Source organism: Coturnix japonica, chromosome 4 (genome assembly GCF_001577835.2).
Source record: "Coturnix japonica isolate 7356 chromosome 4, Coturnix japonica 2.1, whole genome shotgun sequence".
NCBI lineage: Eukaryota > Metazoa > Chordata > Aves > Galliformes > Phasianidae > Coturnix > Coturnix japonica.
The window spans coordinates 44,258,424-44,282,800 of NC_029519.1; the positions used below are offsets into that span (position 1 = coordinate 44,258,424).

The window sequence follows — 24,377 nt, forward strand, 5'->3', positions numbered from 1 at the left end:
CAGACTTGCTTGCTTATGTTGTACTCTGTGTGTGCGTAAGTTGTGTGTATATGAAAATTAGTATTTAACCTTTAGATCTAACTGTCTGGTCAAAAGTCATGCAGTAAATAGTACTTGGGACTCCATAACACAGAGGCAAACAAGAAGCTCATTTGCTTTGCTTTGTGAAGGGCATTTTACAGATAGAAACGTCTGCTGCAAAGATGTATGTTCTTCCCCTTTTCACATCTTGGGATTTGGCTGCGAATCAAGCAGTGCTCTGTTCTCACTCTCCATTCAGTGGTGGAAAAATGTATTTTATAAGCAAGGCATCGGGTATTACAGAAGGTGCCTCATATGTGTCATTCTCTTGTTTCCACTAAGGTGGGTCTCTCACTGCTCTTGTATTCACAGGGTTGTCTCCTCCCTAGAGAGCAGCCTGGGCATTTGGGGTCTCTCCACTATTCCAAGGTGACCAAATTGTTGCACATGAAGGTTCTCTGCACCTGCTTTTGATGGCCTTTTTCCAGATGTGCTTCATAGCATTCACCAGGTTACTTTTTAGGCTTAGTTTTACCTCTTTCACTTTCTCCCTGGGCCTCAGGCCCAATCACATGAAGTTCTTGCCTCTTGTCTCCATCTCAACACTCTCTCTTGGTCTTGGCAGCTCCTTATGGCAGCCTGCCCACCATAACCCTCAGCTTCTCTGGGCACACACCATGTCTCTTTTTAGACTGCGTTCAACTGTGCTGCTATTCTGAACCCCAGGCAGTTATACTCAGGCTTAGGCCATCTTTCAGTGGATCACTACCAGAAACTACTGAGTTTGGAGAACCCAAACAGCTTTACAGGCCCCTGAAACAGAGCTCCTTAAACAGCAGGGGCCTGAAGAACACTAGATACTTGGTTAGACCCAAGCGAGGGGCGGGCGGCTCTAGAGCGCAGGCTCGCCGGTCGTTTCACTGCTCGCGATCCCTCCGCCGTCGTGCTGAGCATAGAGTCCCCGTAGCAGCATCGAACGGCACCGAGTGGCGCTGTGGTGCGGGCTCCGTGGGCCGCCCCTCCTGCTCGGGAGGCGGGGAGAGGCTGAGGGGAGGCGGCGGCGGCGCCGGCCCTTCTTTCCCTCCCCTGCTCCCCCCGGGAAGCGGCTGGCTGCGGGCTGCCTCTCGCTCCCCCTCCCTCCCCCCTTTTAATTTTAATTTTATTTTATTTTACCCCCTCCCCCCCCCTTTTTCCCTCCCCGTTCCCCCCTCACGGCGGCGGCGGCGGCCCGCCTCTCCTTTCCCTCTCCGTCGCCGCGGCCCCGCCATGGCGACATGAGCCTGCCGCCGGCCGCCGCCGCCGCCGCCGCCCCGGCCATGGGGCCCGCACGGAGCTGAAGCGCCGCGGAGGAGCCCCGCCACTGCCGCCCCGCCATGGGGTGCTGATGGCCGGGCCCCGCCGGGCACCCCGCCGCCGCAGGGGAGGTGAGCGGGGTCGGGCGTGTTGGTGTGCGAGGGATGCTGGCGTGCTGGGGGGGCGAGCTGCTGTCTCCGAGCCCTTGGTTGTTGTGGCCCTGGGTGCCGGGCAGCGTTTGTTTGGGTTCTCTCCGCGCCTTTGCTCGTGGCTGTTGGCAGAGCTGGGCCGTGCCCATCCCTCTTTGCTGCCCCGTCGGCGATGGAAGAAGTTTTGTGGAAGGAAGAGCTGTGTTTACTTATCACCAGAGGTCTGAGATTGTCGAAGCTTGCAAAACAAATCCTCCTGCAGACTTGTCCTTAGTGCAGTAATAAAACCGTCCCTTTGCCTTGCCATTCCAGAAGGAAAAGGGAACAACCTGGTAGCCCCCCACCCTTAGAATGGAGGCTGTTTAAATCAGCAGCACTCTTAGTATTGAGCTCTATGAGCATCCTTCTCATAGTGTGTGGCAGCACGGTGCGTGGCACAGCCCCTTGTGTTAGACAGAAGTGTGAGACTCCTTATAACTCAGTATTTAAGTTGAGCAAAGCTCACTTGGTTGCTCAACTCTGCTGCTTGGAGCATGGCTCACCTTTACCTTGCAGGGGTGACATGTGTCACTGTGGCCCTTTCTCCCCTCCTGCCCAGATTCTGGAAGCGTGGCAGGGCCGGAGCTTGTCTCTCTAAAAGCAAATCACTGTGTCTGAAAGTAAATTTCCGTGTCTCGAGGGTTTGCTTTTGGATCCCTGCTGGTGATACAGGTTTGCTTTTGAAGGAGTTTGGCTGCCTTGTGAGGCTGGGGGGCAACTCGCTCTCATCTCCAGTCTTGTGCCTGCACAGACCTTGGTGTAGGATGCAGGAAGCTGATCTTCTTTCTGGCTTTTCCCCAGTAAGAGATGAACTTTAATGTAGTTTGATAAAAGGTGGAACTGATGCTGCATTTAATACATCTGTGTTCTTACTGTTTTTGTATTTTTCTTGCCATGTCTTGTGCTTTGTTTGCTCCAGGGTCCTCCTTTAAAAATACTGCTCTTTCTCTGTACAGAAGGTGCTGCTGGGGCTGGTTGGAGATGTCCTGGGCTGCTGCCAGCATCTAGTGGGTGCTCACAGAGCTCTGCACTGAGGAAACTGCTGCTATTCTTGCACTGTGGAGGTGTCAGAGTGGCTTTGTATGGGGAAACAAGCAAGTCAGGAGTTGGGACTTGTGGTTTTGAGGGCAGCACGGTATCCAGAATATGATATTAACACTGGGATGCAATCAATATTTACCTTCTAAAATGTGTTCATTTCCTATTTTCAGAATACTTGTTACTATAATCTTCGTGCTCGAAATATACTTTGCTCTGAAGGTGAGACCATTCAGCATCAGAGCTAAGATGCCCAGGAACAAACTGGCAGCTTTCCTTAGCTCTCGTGATTTCCCATGGGGTAAGAGATGCTGAAAATGCAGCTGCTGTCAGCAGGACCCTCCAGTGAAAGCAGCAGGAAATCCAGGCTGGCCACTGGGGAGTTGGGTTTGAAGGAGAATTCTGGTTTACTGACAATAGAGGAGGGGGGTTTCTTTCAGAATTCAATACGATAATAGCTGTTTTCAAGCACTAGGAAAGCAAGCTGGAGTCACTTAGATGTGTGGAAAATATCAGGTGTCTCCCTTGTAAGTAGGAGGCAGATACAGTCTGAAATTCTCCCTTCCCACATTTGCTAACTGTAAATATTATCAACACTGTTTTATTAACCATAACGTGTATTTGCACTCGGAGTGCAATAAACTCATTCAAAAGCTCTGTCTTTAATAACATGTTACTACAGATACTCTACTTTGCTCATCGGTCCAGGCATGAAACGTTTTCTGTACCAGGGTGATGGGAGGTGCTGGGTGAACCCATTTGCGGAGGCTTTTGTGCCTTTTTGGCTGCTCTAAAGCTGCACAGGGTAAGATCACAGAGTGTTCATCATCTGGGGTAGCTTCACTTTGGTGCTGTTTGCTAACAATTTGGCCCCCCAGATCTTCAACATTTGCTTTCTCAATGGAATTTGGGCTGCAAACCTGGTGATTTTCAGTTGCCATTGAAAAGCCTTCTTCTTTTAGAGATGCAACTGCTGTAACAACGTTACTGTCAGATGTGGCTTAGTCTCCATTTATGGGAGAGCCACAAATGTGCTTGTACTTGTGTTGGTAGGAGCAAAGGGGAACTTTGCACAACGCACTTTGCAGAAGCGCAGCTCTAGCTCTGCTGTTACAAATACAGCCCTTGGACATGTCAGTACCCACGCTGCCTCCTGGCTTTATTTTAGGCTGAAGGCTCTCGTGCTTAGGTCTGGAACCTGGGAAATAGAGGCTGTTAAATTAATACCGATAGGGCAGGAGACATGAGCGTGTAGGGGAGAGCCAGGACTGTGCCGTCCTATTTTTGTGGACAACTGGAATGAGGTCCTTTTATGTGTTGTCTCAACGAGAGGCTAATTAGACAGCACGCTCATGCTCCTGGAGGATAATTAAGCTTTATAGCTGTGGGTTCTCTTTGGTTAATGAGAATGAGGAGATGGTACCCTCAGAGCCTAAGAATGCTGTTCTGCAGCTACTGGGCCGTACCTCATAATTGATCTATTGTTTCTACAGCAGATAATTTCTCATTTCCTCATAATTGCCTCTTTTTAGTGCCTCGCGCTGTATCCTGATATTAGCTGTAATCACTGATAATTTACCCCGAAGCCAATCGGAGCCGGCGGAGCAAAATATTGGCCTTGGTGAACATTTATGCTTTCAGATAAAATTGCCTTTTGTTGTTGTCAAGAGGAATCAAGCCGTTGTAGATGCGTGGTTTTTTTTGGATGTGAGTGTTGAACTGGGTGAAAACTTGTTTGGTTGTATTGTTGTTCATTAACATTAATGACTGCTGCCAAAAGACAAAGAGAACTGATGCTGGATCCGGCTCCTTTCTCTTTGCCATAGAGGCGCTGTATTTGTTTGGTTTCAGGCGATGGTATTGCTCAAAAGGTGTTGCATGATGCCTTACGTCCTGAGTACTTGTTGACCCCTTTAGAGTTGGCTTTTATGGACATGAAAGCCTCTGGCCCTACTTTATGAAATTACTGCTCGGTTTCATGCTTCATGAGCTTGATTTTCCTCGCAGTGACTTCCTTCAACTTGCTGTTGATTTATGTTACGTTGGTGATGGGAGAAGTGAATCATGCTCTGCATGCGTTGCCTTTGCTTTGAGGAGACTAGCAGTGAGACATTACATAATGCCAGGTTTCGTTTGCTTTTTTTTTTTTCTTCTCTTTTTAAAAGCTTCCTGCTCTGCTTTCAGCATTTAGAGAGGCTGTGTGTGCCCCTCTGGGCATACAGCTGTGCTCTCACCGCCACACTGCTCTGAGCCTGAGGCCTATAAAATCACAGAAGGGCTGAGGTGGATCCAGCTGGCCCAAGCGCTGCTCCAGGAGAGACACTCAGAGCATGGTGCCCAGGGCCATGTCAAGGTGGCTTTTGGAGATCTCCAAGGATGAAACCCATTGGGCTTAGCCACGACACCAGGTTTCAATCCAACCCATTGCTCACCCAGCCCATATCTTAGCAACTTGTCTATGAAGGTCTTAAGGGGGACAGTGTCCCCTTTAAACTTCACATCCCCAGTGACCCTCTCCTTGCTGCTGCCATGTGTGAGGCCCAGAGGAGCAGCTCTCCTTGTTGACTCTCCTATATATATATATTGGTCAGGAAGATGCTGTCAGGGCACAGAACTTCCATGGGCCCGCAGCCTTGCCTTTATCTAGCAAGAGCAGGCAGTTTTTAGAGGGATCCTGGACCTCGTTCCCAAGTTTATTGTTTCTTTACAGCTCTTTTGTGCTTCAGTTCTGGGCACCATCTCTGTAGGGAACTGTTGAACCTGAGGCTGCCTGTCCTGAGTGCATCACCCCTGTGTACAGTGTAAAGGCTCACACTCCTCACCTGACAGCATGTCTGTGAGCTCAGAGATCTGTGCGCCAAGCAACAGCCAGCAGGGCTGATCTCCTCTTTGCATCAAACTCATGCTTCCTGCAGTCCTGGGCAAATGCTGCTTGGACATCATGGCCGTCAGAGTGACCAAAAAGAGCCGGTGTCCTCGTCCAGGAAAGGGTTAGGGCAGGAGAGACCTGGAAGCGTGCCTGCCTCTGTGAGAGGGAAGAAAGGGGATGTTGTTTGGAAGTTCAGCTGGGAGTTCATCTGCTGCCTTGGTTTTCTGTCATTTGAGTGTCCCTTAGATAGTGAAACTCTTGTGTCGGTCGTGAGCCCTGGGCAGTGAGGCACAGCAGAATTGTTAGAATTAACCCAGTTTGTGGGACTCTGGGTTTGGCAGCAGCTGTGGGCTGTACAAAATGGCTTAGGGCTGTCTATGCAGAAGAGCAGAAGGGCTCCTCTCCTCCATACTAGGCCATGGGAGTTCTGTGCTTCACAACAGGCTTTAGAATGGCTCCCCATCAAAACGTTGCTCTGTGTTCTTTCTTAGTGCTTGCAGACTTGTGTTCTTTAACTGTCTGCTTTCTTTAAAATGTCTGGAGATCTCTTAAATTTGGAAAACCAGCACTAAAATGAGGTCACATTTATTTACACTCCCAGGAAAAGATCTGGTTGGAGGAAAGGAAGTGGCAAGTGTGTGATGTACATGAGCTTGCCTGAAAGATGCTGCCAGAATATCTCACAGGCTTCCCTTTGTAGCAGATGGTGGGAGTTGGTGCTGGGTGAGTCATGCAGACAAATGGCAAAGGGCCCTCTTCATTTCCAGCCTGTATTAAAGTACCTCTTTCTGAATTTCAGGCTGTTAGCTGCTTATACACAAATGGAATGTGCTGCTTGCTGAAGGTGTGCTGTTGTATGCTTACCTGTGGTGTTCTTATGTTTGATGTTGATATGTTTCAGGGAAATACATCTTAATGTCCATAGGATTTCCATAGAAATCAGTTCCTTGCTTCGCATCCACTTGCTTATTCAGATGTTGAAATATCAAACTGTATTCCCAAACGTTTTTACCCCCATCATTTAATTTGGAAAAGCTTACATACGCTGTCTCACAGCTCTGTCATGCTATTGCCACTATCCAGGCTACAACATGATTTACTTAGCACAAGGCAAGCAGTTGGATGTCAGCTTTAACCCATACCAGTCTGTGCTGTCACACTGGGTTGTGCTTTAACAAAGGGAAATAATAGAAGACTGGGCATTGATTTGCAGTAGCGAGGCATTTGTGGGAGCTCTGTCCTCCTAGGATTGTTATTTGACACAAGAGTAACATAGGAATCATGAAGGGAGCTGATGCCTGCTTATTTTGCTTCTCAGACCTCAGCAGTGCTGCATCTGCCTCCTCTCAGCTGAAGTGCATTTGTGGGCTGCTCTGCTGGTGCCGGGTGAGGAAGGAGTTAAGGAGGAGAAAGCCCCAGATACTAAAATTAACATCCGTCCCACCCCCTGCCCACAGCTCTGAAATTTCTAATCATCTCGCAGGGAGCTGATTCCTCCTAGCAGCACAAACTGCATTTTGATGGTTGCAAATCACAGATGGCTGGCTGGGGCTTGCAGGGATTCAGCCTCCATCCTCCCTCCCTTCTGCTTTGCCTTCCTCCCCCACGCAGCAAAGTCTGTTTTCAGGTCATCTGTGGGATTGTGTTACTGTGTGCCACAGTTGAAGCAGATTTGGCTGCTGCCTGCTGAAGATGCTGACAAGGGCTGCAGCAATGCATGTGGTGCCTGAGCTCTGACCCTTCATAGCTCCAGGATATCCACCTGGATTTATGTGAAAAATAAGGACAGCAGATTTTAAGCTGTCTCTAATCCCAGAAATCTTTTGTTTGTTTGTTTTTTCCCCCAAAATGATCTGTTTGGGGAAAAAAAATAACCAACAAACCACACACAACAACCTGTGCAACGAAAGAGGTTTTCATAATTGCCCTGAAGGCTTTCAGTGATGCTGTTTACAGTGCATTCCTGTGCGCTGTTGTATTGGCGTGGTTGAATTGCAAATGGAGGCGGGGCAAAATCAGGAGCTGAGTTACAGGCCTGTTCTGATGCTGGAAAACACAATCCTGCAACTCAGACACAACCAAGCAACTAACAACAGCTTCAACAGTGGTTTAAAACTCCCAGAGTGACCTCAAGTTTCATTTTCAGTCAGGAAAACAGGCAGAAAGCGAGGATGAGTTACTTGATGGTGACCTAACCAGGCTCTACCACCGTCATCCCAATGGGACTTCCCAGCACTGAGTTTTGGGACCTGTTCCTCTCTGAGCAGTGCTTGCAGCGTTTCATGAAGTGCTGCATACGCTCAGAGCATGCTGCCATTTCTTTCAATCCGCTGTGCGTTTATCTGATGAAGAGCGATGTAAATTCAGATGCAAACAAGCTGCAGACCTCCGGCTGTTTGGCAGCTTGCCTGCTCTGCTCTCGGTGCTGGAAAAGTTTGCGTGCCATTTTTGCTCCAAGGAAAACTTTCAAGCACGTCATTCTCCTTTTTTCCTTATAAAGGTTACTGAGCCTCAGCCCTTGCTCGTTTCCCTCCCTGGTTCAACGAGGAAAGGTTATTCTTCCTTCTCCCACTGCAGACACCGCTGGATGGAAATGCTTTGTGCTCAGAGCCCTTGGGGACAGCACCGAGCTCCCCGCTGGGGCTGATGCACAACAGGGATGGGATCAGGGCGGCAGAAATGCTTTGTGGAAAGGCTTCTGGAGCCAACCCTGTGGCCCAAAATCTGGGAAAAATGATGTGAGCAAGAGCAAGATGAGGCCCAGAGGGCTGTGAAACCCATTTTTGGTGTGATTGTGGTGGAAGCGGTTATGTCAACAGAAAAAAGCCTCTGAGGATGCTGACTCTGGCCTGAAGTTTTTCATGTGTTTTCTCCAGTGGTTTGAGGGATGGTTAATTACTCTCTCTTTCCTACAGAACCCAGCGGAGAGCATCAGTGTTTAATTCTTGGGGGTACAGCTTCTTCTCCATGAGCAGGCAGTGCAGAGTCAGCCATTAACCTGCTCTGGGGACATTTCTGCAGCCCACAGGGATAATTAACTAGGAGCTCAGGGTGGATTAAGAGTGATTTTGAGATGTGCTGCGGAGCACTTCCACCCTAGTTGAGAATCCTGGTCCAAGGCATTCCCTCCAGCCAGAGATGTCTGTGTGTAGCCTTGCCCTGCTCACCTGAGGTCATTTCACTCGCTTAGGGCTATGCCAAGCTAGGACAGCCATGCTGGTGTTCACAAGGAAGCATTTGTTTATAGAAGCTCAGTCCAGAGGGCTTTCTGTTTAGAATTGAAAGGCTGGAAGTTTATTTGCCACTTAAAGTCTGGGCAGCTCCAGGTGAGATGCTTCATGTATGGAGAAGGTTCTGGGGGAATCTCAACCTCTAAAAACTTCTGTAAGTTAATACAGACAAATGTTTGTTCTGCAGTTTCCTTTAAAGCTGCGACAGTGCTTTGAATGTCCTTTTGTTCAGAGCTGTTGTTATTTACAGTAAATCATTCCTCAGTGCTTTCACTGTGATCTTGGTTTATTTTCTCTTTTCAACATGTTGCCTTATTTCCTGTAAATACAGGAAATAACGTTGTATCAACAAGCTGGTCTTAATCAAATAACTTGCTTAGGAGTTGGCCAATATCCACCTGTTTCAGATTTCACAGCAGCTCTCAAAAGGAATAGAAAGCTTCAATAACGTTCCCATGGATTTACCCTTCAGGGCAGAATTGTTTCGCCACACAATTTAATACTGTCGAGAAATGTGCAGACAGAATAATGGTCGGAAGTATTAGCACAGTTTGAGTAACCTTTTCAGTCAGATCATCTTCCCCTTTTAAATGTATGCGGTGGAATCTGTTGTCTTAAACATATGTATATGTATTATGTTTTAGGTTTTAATTTCAGATGTAGAGGTACGTAGTTGTTTCAGGCCTGTGGATGATTTTAGTCCAGCTCCGTGTGAGTTAGAGCTGGTTCTTTGGGATCCTTTGGGAAGGTATGCCAAGTGCGAGATGGATCTCTGCCTGTGTTGCAGATGAGCCTGTTCCATTTCCTGCAGTTTCAGTCACCTGTGTGCTTTCTTTGCCTTTGCAGGTAGCTGTATCCAGCTGGGTGGCAGGCAGATCCAAGGGTCACCATGAAGTTTTCGGGACCCGTGGAGAGCCAGAGGTTGTCTCTCCTTCTGGAGATGGCAATCTCTAGGGAAGCTCAAATGTGGAAAGCACATGTGCCGAAAATTCAGCCCAATCAGGTAACGTCTCTTTTTTACATCTTCCATCTTCTATGAAGCTGTGAGAGTATCCTCTGGTATATTTCTGTGTGTGCAACTCAAGCTATTGCATGAGGGCTTGTCTTCTGTTTGAGACCTGGAAAATTAGCCTCTGAAATAAGTGGGTGCTGTTCTATTGGTGGGATAGACCCACAAGCACAGTACGGAACACGCTGTACAGCATATGGAGCTCTGCTGCTTGTGGAAGCACGTACGTGTATTGGTTTAATTAAACTCATTTCATAAACTGCATGGATTAATTAACACACGTTTCTGCTCAAATTCTGTGGTCCTTAAGAGGAGCAGACCACTCACTGTATTATCCAGCCTGAACTGTGTTTGTGCTCCTTCAGAGTCAGTACCTGTCTGGCACCTGCACTCAAGCACATGAGAACTCCATGTAGTTGTGTTTAAAACAAGCAGTGCAGTGAGAGGATGGTGTATTAGAGGTGTGAGTTAACTTCAGAGTTTTCTGGTACCTTGCTGTTGGAGTGCATCGAAATAACCACTGAGACAGGCTCAGAGCCAGCCTTGCTCATATTGATTGATGTAAAATGTTCACACGGGTTTGTCAGTCAGCTTGTCAAAGCTAATCTCTGGCAAACAAGAAACTGCCGCTGTTCTCTAGGAGCAAATGTGTTTTTAAAGGGCTCAGGATTCTTTTTGTTAGTCCACACATAATTTTCCAGACACATGACTTGCTTGTCAGAGGTGCAGAGCTGCGCTTTCTTCAGACCATGCACAATTTAAGACCCTGCTTTATAGTAAACCAGCCTGCTATTCCATGCTGGCAGCATTGCTGGGGTTAGCAGTTATATTACAGGGAGATAAGATTACAGTATAACAGGATAGCTAGGGATGCATGGTGCAGCCAAACCAGATCTTCATGCAGAGATTTCACAGGGATAAAACACCTCCCTTTCTGCCTTGGTGGAGTTGGTACTGGTGGCCCAGAGAACACCAGCTGCAGCAAGGGGCTGCATGATTGCCCACTGAAGATAGGTCCCTCCCATGGCATGCTTCAGTTGTCACTGCGGAGTGGGGACTAATGCTGGTGCTGTGGCCTGGCTGTTCTGCTGCTCAGCTATGGTGTTACATGGCCAAGGTTAGCACAGCTCTGGTACCCTGTGGTATAAGGGTAATGTGGCTGCTGCCTCTGCCCAGTGTAGAGCTGGTGAGGTGCCCCTGCTGCTCGCTGTGGGATCACGTGTAGAGGCAGCCTGGTGTGCATTGTACCCTTTATGCTCAGAAGACAATCAGTTCTGACCTGAATGAATGCCAAGCAACTTGCCCTTCTCATGTGCAATTACGTCATGATGATGAAGGATCCTTCCCCTGCACTTGGCCAGTATTTGTGAGATCCCTGCTCAGGAGTGTTTCCTGGCTCTCGTGTTTGTCTCCCTAGGGCTTCCACTCCTTCAGTTTCACAGGACTTCCAGCTCCAAAACTGTCTTCTTTGCAGCTTCTTTCTGTGCATTTTCCTACATGTCAGTTCAGGTGTTGAGTCAATCAGCTAGAATGCCGCAACGTTAAATGTCTTTTAGCAGTAAATAATCATTAAATTGGAATGAAATTCCTGTGTGCGTATGTGTAAAATGTACAAAGGTCATTTTAAAAAGAGAACGTAAACACAGCTGTCTGCTCTGGGGAGCTCCTGGCTTGCCACACCAGTGGCTGAGAACCTTGTTTCTGTAGTCATGTGAAATATTCCTTTCTGTTCCTCCAGCTCAGGACACGCAACTTTCCAAACTGTCACGTGTTCCTTCACTTCTGCACTCTGCATTTTGGCAATGCTGCCAAAAAAAGTCCCAGAAGTTCAACATGAGTTACCCTGTTTTCTGTAGTATCTGGAAGGTCCCATTCCCTGGCATCTATTTCTCTTCTGAAAACAGCTGCAGTAGCAGTGAGGTATGAAACCAGTCATCGCACGAATCTGCGTCCCCCTGTGGATCAGATTTGGCAGCATGAAGCAAGTGTATCTTTCCATTCCCTGCTGCAAAGGTAGACTGACTCCAGACTGAGTTTTAATGAAGTCATCTGGTTTGCAAATGAGAAAATAATGAGTGCATGTAGGAAAAGCGCTGATGAGATTGAGGTACAGTTACTATTTCTCAGGACTTTTTGTTTTGGCTGTTCAGGAGACATTTTTAGGTTCTAGTGTTTAGAAAGAAAGAACCAGTTTCTAAATATGTGTCAGCATTTGAGATGTGTGAGAGGAAGAAGGAAACTCAGAAAAACAGGAGCACGCTTACAGTCTTCTTGTACAGGATGCAGAATCCATTGTGGACTTCTGTTAATGTATGTGATTTGTTTGTTTAATTCTTGTCTGAAAGCTCTCACTCCCTACTGCTGTGTACATTTCTTTTAGCTTTCCTTCTGCATATGTACATCACTGACCCTGTGTGCTTGCAGTGCATTAAAGCCAGGTGTCACAGGGGCTGTTCAGCCTCAGAAAGCAGCTGGGCTGGGTCTGGAGCCCTCTTAGTGCCTCTGGATGTACTTGGTCTTTTTTCTCTTACTTGTTTCTTTTGGGTTACGTGCAGATGGCATTCAGTTTTCATGTGCCTAAGGCTTGAGCAGTGAAGCAGTAAAGATTGGCCAAAGGTTGATTTTTGCATGTTACCAAGTAACTTTGCAGCAGAGAGGTCTGTAAGGCGAGGTTTTATTTTTATACAGAAATACAGTGCTACTTCTGTCATCCCTCCATTGCTGCTTGTTCTGTTTCTTTCTTTCTGTCCCCTGTTGTTCTCTGTACACCATGAGGAATCAGTAGACCTTGGTTTATTCCCAGTTTTTCCACTGCCTTGCCACGTGACCTTGGGCAGGGCATTTAACCTTCTGGTGCCTGTTTACCCTGTGGGTGAATCACGGACTGACCAGTTTTGTGAAACAATGTGAGATGAATGTGCTCAGTCCTGCTGGGAGGCTGGGCACTAATCTTTCCCCTTGGTGCTTGGTGCAGTGCTGTACAGTGATGGAGGCTGCACTGCTCAAACTCCTTGCTGCCCCGCTGGACCATAGGCACACCCCACTGATCACCCCTTATGGAGATCCTCAAGAGAACCCTGCTCGTTCTCAGCTGGTGCAAGCTGGAAGGGACCCATGTGCCTTGCCTGCAGGTCACTGATGTCAGATAAGCCCTCCTGAGACCCAAATAAGGACAGATCTGGAGGCAGTGTTTACCATTACCCTTCTCAGGAGCCTCTCAGTCCTGATAAAGGTCACCTTCCTGCTCCTGGATGAACCTACAGTAGAAACAGGCAGAACCAAATATGGGAAAGAGCAAAACATCTCTGGAACAGCAGATAATAAGAAAAAAAAATGATGAGGTGGGGTGTTTTTCCTAGGTGAGGCAGCAATAAAATTGAGTCATGTTTGCATTTGAAGAGAATATATTTTTAGACTGCATTTTGCAGAAGTCCCACGGTGTTCTGACAGGTGATCTGTGCTGTGCAAGCATTGGAGCCTGAGTCACAACTTCTGACCCTCCTGTGTTATAGCAAGTAAGTGCAGCAGCCCTGCAGTCAGGGTAGTAGCGAAGAGATTTGGGTGTTGGTAAATAGGAAGCTTGTTTTGAACTGCTCTGGGCAGTGCTTTTCCCTGTCACCAGGGCTTCAACGGCGCCATTTTGATAGTGCCTGCGAAATGGGGCTGTGGGCAGTGCTCTGGCAACAGACATGGAAGGTCCCTTACCCTAGGAACAGAAACTGAAAACCTGTTTGCTTCCCTGTCTGTGTCCAAAACACGATCTGCTAGCTCTGTTGTTCTTGCAGGGCGGCTCGGTCCTGTTCATGCTGACACAAACTGCTGCACTCGAAAGGTGGAGATTACCCTTACATCTATTACTTAGGAAAGAAAATAGAGGTGTGTTACAGATTTGAGAGAGCATCTGCCAGAGCTGTTAGGGGTGGTGTGTGCAGCGTGCTATCTTTTGCTCCTGCCAAACTTGTGATGATGGAGGTGCCAAGCAGGAGGGAGCCAGATGGAGGAAGGGAGCGCTGTTAAAGAGCACTGGTTAATCTTGGTTTTGGATTAATTTTCTCTAATTAGAACTTGTGCACTAGGCTGTCGTATGCTTCCAACCCCAGAGATAAGTTCTACAATGGCAGATTTGTGGGGACAATACAAGATGACCACAGGTAGACAGTGAGCAGCAAAGGACAGCATCTGTGGGAAAGCACCTCCAGAACAATGAGGGGCTTTTGCTTCCTGGCCCAGTGGGACTTTCTGTACTTTCAGTCTGTCACCCGTCCCGTAAGGGCCATATGGGCTGTAAGGAACTTCCCTGGTGCTGCTGGGAGGAAGCTGAGACTCACCCAACTTTATTTTCTGCATGGAGAGGACAGTTGTTAGCAGGGGATGAGTGTCCAGTTGCTTTCTTTCCATTGCGGCTTCCTTGCATAGAGCTAACACGCTGGTCTGAGGTATCCCCTCTTGGCCCTGCACCGCCTGTGAAGGGTGAGCATCCTTTCTGGCTGCTTATAGGAGGACTGGAGGCTGGGCAACAGTGCAGAAAGATGATCTGAGCCCTCCCACCCCATCCACGCAGATGCTGTTTTTAGGAGAAGGCCTGACCTTTTGCTTTGGCAGGCTTAAGGAGAGCAGAGCTGAGCCGTGGTCAGTACAGTCCTGTCTCCCCAGCCAGGAGCATAAGAAATGCCATTTTCACTCCCACCTCAGTAGCAGATGTTGTATAACATACATATAGAACAGAGCTGTATAGATACTGTATAGTTTATTGTTGTATAGCAGGTAGGAGAGGCAGACGCCTGTCAATGAAACACTGGTGGTGCATCTCTTCCCTCAGTGAAGAAGAGCCCAAGCCCACTCTTGCTGGCTTTACCAGTAAAGCTACTGGCCAGAGCAGGAGTCATACGGAAGGTTTTACAATCATGTTTATTTTGCTCAATGGGGCTGGTTTTGGTTTGGCTTTCAGCTGATGGGCACACAGAGCTTACCTTCTGGGCTCGGCTAGATACTGCATTTCCAACTTAATCCTTTAAGCTGCTTGAAACCTTTGAAGTCTGCAATATTGTCCAAACCTGGCTATGACTGTAAACCCTTTTTGTATGGCTTTGTCTCCTTCCATTTAAAAATAGGTGCAGCATGGATGTTCATCTCACCTACCACTCCTCCCTCTTCCGGTAGTGTTTGGGGTTCAGCTGTGCAGGCTTGGCTTTGCTACGTGTTAAGTACTCTACAAAGATAGCTAGTATTTAACATACTTGTTTGCTCATTTTTCTCCTCAGATACATTCTAGGTCCCCGTCTCTTTGTCCAAAAGAAGATGATGTTAGCAGAGCATTCACTAAATCCCCTACTGCTGCGTGGTGCATTCCTTATACTTATATATGGCACTCTGCTTGCACAGGTTCATTCTTTTAAGCCGTCTCAACAGTAGCCAAACTGCTGCGGAGGTTAAGGACCCTTTCATTGCAAAAGAAATTTGCTTGCCTTCACTTCTCACTTCTGGATACGCCCTCACTGGTCATTTCAAATTGTGCCCCCCAATTGAAGGGAAAGCAAATGTTTGCTCGGTTGAACTGAAAGGCTTTGCTGAAGCTGTAAATATTTCAGGGTACAAGTCAGAGAGATTCTGTATCAATGATTGGTCTGTGTGAGTGTTGGAATTCAGCTGTCCAAGAAAATCCGTGGTGGTGACTTAGGCCAAAAAGAAAATAAACAAAACTAACCTTTATTTAGTTTAAATTGTACCTGCTTTGCCCAGGTCCACAGTTAACCATAATGCTGAGCTCTTCTGTGAACTCTGTTTGGAATTTTCTATGTTTAACGGTTAGTGAGCTAAAAATATGCCCACAGTTTGAAGGAAAATAAACCCTTCCTGTCCAAAGCACCAACTCATTTCCCTCCCATCATCTGTCTGACAGGAGCAGTGCACTGCCTGTCTCCCATAGCACATCTGCTTTTCCTCAAGCTCAGCTTTTCTGTGTATCCAAGTAATTCTAAGGGGGCTGAAAAAACTGTATACTCAAGAAACTGCAAGGTATCCTTTATTTCCACACAGTAACATTTCAGAGTGCTGCTTGAGGGTGCTGTGAGGAAGGTCGTTAGGGCAGATTTCTTGTGTAACTCAGAGAACAAAGCACTGATTCAGGCTGACCCTGAGCATCACCTTTCCAAAAGGCTTTTGATTCTGTGCTGAATAATTCCTGCAGGAATACAAACGTTTAGTTTTCTCTGACTTGCTCTGCTTGTGTTTAAGAATAGTTTGTTTTTCTCTCCAACAGGATGTAGCCATTTCTCCAAAGCAGAGGGATGAGGTCATTCAGTGGCTGGCCAAGCTCAAATACCAGTTCCACCTTTATCCAGAAACACTCGCCCTGGCCATCAGCCTTTTGGACAGGTTTTTAGCTGTGGTAAAGGTAAATATTTGCAAATACATAAACTCAAATAGATTCCTAATACCCACTCAGCAGTTTCTGTGTACAGTCCTGTTGGCATGGTCAGATGGAAATGCATGCTTCCCCTCTGCTCTCACGTTCTTTTTTTTCCTCTCACACCCTCATTGGATGCTGCCTGCACTGCTGCAGGTGCTTCATGTTGGGTTATAGAACTGGCAGCACAGTGAGGCACTTCTGGAGGCTGATTAACAAGAACACACAGTTCTTGGGGAAATGACCCAGCGCTTTTATCTGCCAACACTATTTTCCTACTTCTCTCTCCTCCCTTCTGCCCATTTCCTTCACGTCATGCACGTCATTTGTTTAGAGATATGTTAAGCTAAGAGAACACACGCCCCCTTCCTCTTCAACTACATGCTCACTTTTAACTCATTTTGAATGCTGCATTTGCCCTACTGCGGTACATGCCTCCTAATCTACCGCTAGCTAGTGCTGATTCAGAAACTGTGAAGAAGGGTTTTGCCTTAGAGTTAAAAAGTCTCCACCTTAAACTAATTGACTCATTAAGCTAAAGGAAATGCCCGCTAGCCCGCATTTGGAAATATAGGCCTAGTGCCCTCTGGTACAGAAAGTCAGAGAAAGTTGCTGCTCACAGCTCTTAATTTCTCTGGTGTTTAAACTGCATTTAGTCGCATTTGTATCACATCAAACTGCTGTGATCACCTGCTAGCAGAAAACTAGTTGGAAGGTGCTTCTAAATGCTTAGGGGCAGGTTTGGGCCTGGCAAGCTGCTAGTGCAGGAAACTGTAAGAAGTGGGGGAACATGCAGGCAGATGTGAGCACTTTCTGGGGGAGAAGTTAGTTGGTACAGATGTGCTCTGTAGCCAGCCTGACAGATAGACCTGGAGACTGATGTCAGGATACGTGAGTAGGGGTAAAGGAGAGGTGAGGTAACCAGGAGTGAGTGCCAGCCCTGGGAGTGACAGGCTGCCCAGCCCCATTGTACAGAACAGAGAACACATAGACCTGTTTGGTTTAAGACTGGCATGTCATGAAGCTGTTCATAAAAGGTAAAAAAAAAAAAAGCAACCAGCATTTAGGGTACTTGCACTTAGGGGCTGTTGCTCCTCTGTGTCAGCCAGTGACACTTTCTGTCTGCTCTGGAGACAGATAGGAAGCACTGCGCTTGGGTGGTGTTCTGCAGCCGTGCAAGTGACATCATCCATTAACCTATTCTAGATATTCAGTACTGCTAATGTTCAAGTTTCAATTCATGGAAGTTTTAAAGATCTTAAATTGGCTGATTTACTGAATTACTCAGATGGAAAAAAAAAAAAGTATTTTAAATCCCTCAACAGCTAATGCCATGAGTACAGTTTTTCTTTCAGTAATTTGTAGCAAAGAGTCTACAAAGAGACTATGAGGATATGAGTAAGCAATGCTTCAGGCAGTGAGCAGGACTGCAGAAGGGTGCTTTTCAGCTGGTTCTCTGTTCCTTCTGGGTGAGTGCTATTCAGACAGCTCAGAGGCAGGTAGAGGCTCATGTAGGAGACCAGGAGGGGAAGTGAGTTTAACGTGCAGATGTGTGCGCAGGCACCACCTTCAAGTGCAGATTCCATGCAGGTATTTAAGCTGAAGTTTAAATGGCAGTGGGAAGCCAGTGCTCCAGGCTTAGCGATGTCCCTTTAAGTAGCTGTGGCCAAATGTTATCAAAGATCTTCATTTTGGAAATGATCTTTCTCTCGTTGCATCCTGGAAACAGCCTGCTGGATTTCTTGACATCATATTACCTGAGTGTAACATGCAGGATCTAGCATTTCAACTACCCCATAGCTCCGTTCCACCTGCAAAAATTTACCTATTAAGAGTGGATCATGCAGCAGTTTAGGTTAGACGTAGATTATTGTATTCAGTGTGAGATTCTCACTTACCTTTGCTTTTAGCATCTCCTAATGTGGACAGAAGAGTAGCAGGTACCAGTAGGCTGTTGGAGGTGGGGGCATGGCTCTGCAGCTGCCTGCTCACTCAGTTGCAACAGAGTTTAGAAACAGTGCCTTGGCATTTCCTCGTCCCCTGCCACTAAGGGTAGTTTATATGGGGTGATGGAAGTGCTTTGTTGGAATCAAATTGACAAAGGTCACTGCTGAGCGAAAGCTCCAGCAGATGCATCACATTCTGAACATTTGCTTACTCTGGTCCATCACAGAGACTCTGTGAATAACTTACAAGCCTGTGCCTGCTGCTGTTCAGCTTTTTATTCTGAATCAAGGCCTAGAAATGTTTTTGTTATGTATTGAAAATCACTTTTCCCCCTTCAAATCCAACATTACCTCACCTACCACAACACACTGTAAAATCCTGGCTCTCTCTTAAGAACCCTGGGGTCACAGTTGAGAGAATTGCAAAAGAGAGACAGTAGTGATGGTTTGTTGGTTTTTTTTTAACAGGTGCTTTAACTTCTGTAGACAAAGGCAGCATTTTAAAATACTTTTCAGTGTTTTCCTTCTTTTTATGCCTGATGCCCAGCAGCAGTGCTGAAGCAGGTGGAATGGCAGTGGCTTATGCCAGATGATAATTTCCCCTTCTGGCTTTCTCCTTTCCATTTCTACTCCAGTTCCTAAAAAATGAGCTCGTTCCACTCTGCTGCTGCACATCAGTGGGTGCCAGTTACAGTCACGAGGCTGGCAGGTTCCTATCCTGCCTGATGTCATGGAGCACAGCTCTGTGCTCGGCCCAGCTCACCAGCGCTGTGCTGTGATGAGAAGTCAGCCTGCTGCTCTGAAACACGTTGCACAGGCAGCTGAGACCCTGGGGCTTAGGATGTTCATCCAGAAAAGACTGTGCATGGTTCCTGCGTCACATTCACAGAAGGACTTCTGTTCTGTATTGTAGGCCCGTCCAAAATATTTGAACTGTATTGCAATCAGCTGCTTCTTCCTTGCTGCAAAGACCATTGAGGAAGACGAGGTAACCTTTTTGTTGTCGTTCTACCTTAACCTTGTCTGAATATATGCTTTTTCAAGTCCTGCCTTTGCTTGCATGTGGCAGCTGACACTTGCCAGGACAGGAATCACGGAGCAGTTTTTATGATTTCTATAATAATAATTGTTTTTCTCTTTTCTTCTTTGTGTTGGCTGTTGTAGAGGATTCCAGTACTGAAGGTGTTGGCTCGGGATAGCTTTTGTGGTTGTTCTCCAGCTGAAATTCGCAGAATGGAGAAGATTATCCTGGATAAACTGAACTGGGATCTTCACATGGCAACGCCACTGGATTTCCTTCACATTGTAAATGAGGGGCTATTATTTACATCTCTCTGGTGTCTGTTGGTAAAAGTATTGTATTGATAGCTAACCTAGACCAAAAAAAAACCTGGAGGGTAGTGCAAACCTCAGGGTGTGGTTGCAGTTCCTCAGTGTAAGTAGTTTTTGAAATAAAAGTAATTATTAACAACAAAAGAAAGGCCTTGCGGGAAAATTTCAGAGGAGATTGGTGCCACTTGAGGGGCACCTTTTGAAATGCAGGCCTGCCATCTGGAAACGTGGCCCTGTTTTGAGGCATGGCAAGCCATGCACTGTGATTCAGTGCTCCTGAAAACTCGGCCCTTAAATCTTAACTGCCAGCGTTCTTCCTCACAGCTAAATAGCAGGCAGCAAGACAACATTAATGAACCAAGGAGAATGCGCTGATGTTGGGCAGTGGGAGTGCTTGGTGCTTGCTGCAGAAAGACCAGGCCAGAGAACAAAATTCTTAGATGAAAGATAAAGGGAATGAAGGTGTCCTGAGATTCCCCCCTTTACTGAAGTTCATTCTCTCAGTTTGCTTAAGGAGGAGTTTTTTGTTTGGGACACCTGAACTTCCAAACCGACATTGTTGAGAGGAGAAGGGATCCTTTTGCCAAGCCCCCAGGCAGGGTGTATGTATGAGTGCAGGCGCTGCCAGAAAGGCTGTGCTAAGCAGGCAGTGGGGGTTCAGCTGACCAGTGTTTTTTCCATGATGTGAAAATTGCATTGAGGGTCGATCTGGAAGATCCCTGTGCATCAGAGATGTCAGTTGCTGTTCTTGAAGTCTGACTTAACCTCAAGAACAGGGGCTGCCTGTTGGTGATACCGCCAGCCTCATGTGCTTGTTTCCTCCCTCAGTTCCATGCAGTCGCAGTGTCCAACAGGCCTCAGCTCCTGTCCATCCTACCCAAGCTGAGCCCCTCTCAGCACGTGGCGGCACTCACCAAGCAGCTGCTGCACTGCATGGCCTGTTACCAGCTGCTGCAGTTCAAGGGCTCCATGCTGGCGCTGGCTATCGTCAGCCTGGAGCTGGAGAAGCTGCTCCCCGACTGGCTGGCTCTCATCATCGAGCTGCTCCAGAAGGCACAGGTGAGGGGGTGCCGGCACCACACTCTGCAGTGGGGCAGGACTGGGCACACAGCCCGGCTGTGGCTTTCAGATTCATCGCTTGCTGATCTGTGCCTGCAGTCGTGCTTCTCTGAGGATGGCTGAGCTTCAGGCTGTGGGGAGTTTGTGGGTCAGCTTTGCAAAGCGTTAGTCTTGACTGCCTCCATTAGGTGACAGAAGGAGGATCCGTGTGTCCTTCTGCACATGGGGGGCAACACAGTGAGGAGAAAATCCCCGTTAGCTGCTCCACCATTCATTTTAGGCATACTACGTGGTCTTACCTGTACTGGGAAGACAAACGAGCTGCTGGGGAAGATGCAGCGAGGCCTTTTAAAATCTGACCATTTTTCCTCCCCCGACTATTTCCAGGAGGCTTAAGAGGAAGCAGGGATCTGTATCTTTGAAGTCTTTGTGTTTTGGTTATTTTGTCCTTCATCCTGCTGAATTCAGCATGCTGTTGGGAAGCATGGTGCACGGGTGGCCGGTACACTCAGAGGCACAGCCCTGCCCTGACAGGCTGCCCGTCCTTTCCATGACAGTGATCCTGCGATGTTGATGTTTTTGCTTGTCTCCTCATTCCAGATGGACAGCGCGCAGCTGATCCACTGCCGGGAGCTCGTGGCACATCACCTTTCCACTCTGCAGTCTTCTCTGCTGCCCAATCCTGTATATGTCTACAGTCCCCTCCAGCATACCCTGGTGACCTGTAACAGAGGAGCGTTCAAATGCCAGCCCTCCTCTGTCCCAGGGCCAGGTTTCTCCAAGGACAACGGCAGGCCAGAAGTGCCGGTCACAGCTACAGCCGCGCTCTACCAGCGTCTGCCAGCTCCCAGCGGTTGCAAGCAAGCCTCTGCCAAGCGCAAAGTGGAAGAGATGGAAGTGGATGACTTCTACGACGGTATCAAGCGTCTCTACAACGAAGACGCTGCTCCAGAGGTAGTGGCTCTTGAGAACATGGGCTCTGTTTGCGGCGCTGACGTCTCGAGGCAGGAGGGCAACGTTTCCCCTTGTCCGCCTTTACAGCCAGTGTCTGTCATGTAGCTGTGGGCACACACACCACCCGCTGCACCGCAGCTACGTGTGAAAAGCCACGCAGATCCTGGCCTGGGGGGAGAAGGGACCTTACCTTGTCAGGCTGAACTGAAGGGAGCCAACAGAAATCACATCCCAGCCCTTTTCTCAATTATTTTTTCCCCCCTTGTGCGGCTAATTCTAGTTCCACTATTTAAGCACTTAAAACACAAAAAAGTATAAAAAGCTAAAAAAAAAATTAAAAAAAAGACCCCCAAAAAAATAACCAAACAAAAAAAAAAAAGTAGCAAAAATTTGTTTCTTTCTAGTGTTGTCAGCTCCACTGTTTTACTGCTCCCGTGTATCGTAAGCCATCCTCCATGTCCAAGAGCTCTCATCAGTCGTGCGGTTGTTTCAGGTTTCCCAGCCAGTTGACACCTCCGGTCTGATTTCCATCCTCTCCTTGCTCTTTTCTGCTTGCTCCTCTTTTCATTCTCGGCGAGTGTTGCGCATGACGATCCGTACATTCATGGCAGGTTTCTTTTTTCTTTCTGAAGAAAAAGGCCTTTTTGTTCCGTTAGCACTTTGGTGTTTAAATGTGATACTATTTAAAAAACTGGATTTAAATAAGAGGTTAGTCAGGAAAAACACACAGCGCTGCTCGCAAAGCGCTCTGCACCAACGTAGCCACAGGAGTGTGAACGTACCCTTAGAACAGGAGGGCATCCAGCCACGGTGCTCTGTCCCTTAACATCCAAACTGCTGGCAGACACACAGAGCAGTTAACGGATTTTGCATCTATTGAACAAAAGCAGTGTGTTGTTTGCACTGGGATAAGTTGCACTCACTCAGTGTAGATGTTCACCAGCACTTGGCTCCAGGCAGCAAGTGCAAACCTTGAGTTCTGCTGAATCTGGGTAGTTTTTCCCCTGTGTGTCTGTAAGCTTAGCATGCCACCAGCACTGCTTGGCGGGGCGCTGGGCAGCCTGACGTCTGACAGGTTATAATTACCAGTCACAAAAAAAAACACAAAAAAAACCCACCCCAAACCAACCCGAAACAACAACAAAACCCACCCCAATCGACCCCCGAGAGCCCCTAACCCAACCCCCAGTTTTGTGTTCATGTAACTTCTAACCAAGAGTAAAACCTTTCAAAGCTTGTCTCTTTTAAATGTTACACCTCTGTTTTCTCAGAATGACCTGTCCCGATTGTAAGCTCTCTCCACAGCCCTGAGGAAGGTATTGTATTTGGAGCCATTGTACTGATGAAAGCCTTCTGGTAGCAATAAAGAAAGTTGTCCTGGATTCCGAGTCCCGTTTCACACTTCTTACCTGGGTTCAGGATCCATTTTACGTGGAGGCCATGAGGAAGCTGCTCTGTGCTGGACCTGTGAGACCAGGAACTGGGCAGCCGGCGTGCCAGGGAAGGGTACTGCAGCGGGCACAGCTCATTACTTCAAACTCGCTTCAGTGCACACGTCTTTCTGTGTTAAATTACCCAGTGTGACGGCCCAGAGCAAAACCAGCCCCAGATTCCAGCAGTAGATCCAATACGAGTGCTGGGTAAGCTGCAGGCTGCCCACCAGCCAAGCACACTGCTTGTGAGCAGGGTGCTCCAAGCCCATCCGAGAGCCCTGGCTGCGGCTGCAGTCAGAGGTGAGGCAGGGCTCTTGTGCCTCCCGGCTCTGTGGGCCTGCACAGTACAAACCTGCAGGGAGTGGTGTAGGACTGCTTATTTTAGTTGGCATCCAACTGCATCAGACACATCAAAGACGAACTGAAGATGAGGACAAAACTGTCCTCCAACAGCAATAACTCTAAGCCTCAACCTGTACTGGCTTCCTTTCTCCACGTGCTTCTCTCCTTGTGGTTAAAAACGTCTTCCCCTACTCCATTTGGCAGCAGCAGCAGCACGCTCATGAGGCCTGAACCCATTTACAGGCCCACAGGCAAGGAGCCGGTATGGCACTAGGAAAGGAAAGGTGTTGGCTGTGCCAGCTGGCAGGGGCTGGGCTGGAACAGAAGGCAGGGAAGCTCAGCTTAAGGAAACACTGAAACACTGTTGGAGCAGTTCTTTGCTTCTCCACTGAGTGCTGTAGCCATTCCATTCTTGGCATCTCTCCTCCCTGAAGGCAAGGGGTTGAGAGCAGTGCCTGCCCTGTCACAAACATAGCACTTCCTCAGCCCCCAGTTGCCTTAACTCCTTTGAACTTCTTTTGTGCCAGAAGTATCTCGGTACACCCAGGAGCCTGCCCAGCACTGCTAAGGAGAACGACCACAGCTACCAGGAAGATTACATTTAAAAAGCATCCATGACCCAAATGCATGTACCCAGCTCTGCAGGCATGTGAGACATAATTCCCTGATGCTGGTGTGCCCCGCTGTGGTTTCCTCACAGTCTTTAGAGCACCCCCGTCCAGCACAGCATGGATACTGCCTAGGGTGCTTAGTACAAGGCCTGCCTGCTCTAGCAGGGCTCCAGAGCAGCTGAGGCAGAGAATATGGCTCAAGGGAATAGCCAGCAGGAAGGAAAAGAACAGTTTGAAACCACAGGCTGTCTGATCTCCCTCAGCACCACCTGGACTAAAGCATTGCACTCCCCAAAGCACTGAATCATAAGATCATGAAGGCTGGAAAAGATCTCTAAGACCATCCAGTCCAACCCCAGCCCATCTGCACCATGCCTACTAACTATGTCCCTGAGTGATACACCTCTGTGGTTCCCGAACACCCCCAGGGTTGGTGACAGCACCACCTCCCTGGGCAGCCCGTGCCACTGCAGCACCAGTCTTTCTGAGAAGAAATGTTTCCTAATATCCAACCTCAAACACTCATGTCAGCACCCTTAGCATACAACCTCCTGCCTCTGGTCCGGCTGGTTACCAGCAGGTAGGAGCCACCACTTGGGCTTACACCATCCAACACAGACTCAAAGAAAAATTCGGGCTGGAAGGG

At 47.9% G+C, this 24,377-nt stretch overlaps 1 protein-coding gene across 2 annotated transcripts; it reads left to right on the forward strand.

Moving 5' to 3' along the window:
- The first annotated feature begins 1,072 nt into the window (after window positions 1-1,072).
- CCNI (cyclin I) lies at window positions 1,073-22,727 on the forward strand. 2 transcript variants are annotated; one of them, XM_015861584.2, is made up of 7 exons: window positions 1,073-1,445; window positions 9,486-9,642; window positions 15,908-16,042; window positions 18,914-18,988; window positions 19,165-19,305; window positions 20,161-20,391; window positions 20,992-22,727. In XM_015861584.2, exons 2-7 carry the CDS (start codon window positions 9,529-9,531, stop codon window positions 21,448-21,450), a joined length of 1,155 nt encoding a protein of 384 aa, XP_015717070.1. In that variant the 5' UTR covers window positions 1,073-1,445; window positions 9,486-9,528; the 3' UTR covers window positions 21,451-22,727. The 2 variants fall into 2 exon arrangements, with proteins under 2 accessions (XP_015717070.1, XP_015717071.1); XM_015861585.2 differs by lacking the exon at window positions 1,073-1,445 and adding an exon at window positions 6,034-6,132.
- The last annotated feature ends 1,650 nt before the right edge of the window (window positions 22,728-24,377 follow it).

Coding starts and splice junctions, on each gene's coding strand:
- CCNI (XM_015861584.2), top strand. CDS start 9,529: ATGAAGTTTTCGGGACCCGTGGAGAGCCAGAGGTTGTCTCTCCTTCTG. Junction 9,643..15,907: donor CGAAAATTCAGCCCAATCAG/GTAACGTCTCTT, acceptor TCTCTCCAACAG/GATGTAGCCATTTCTCCAAA. Junction 18,989..19,164: donor AGACCATTGAGGAAGACGAG/GTAACCTTTTTG, acceptor TGGCTGTTGTAG/AGGATTCCAGTACTGAAGGT.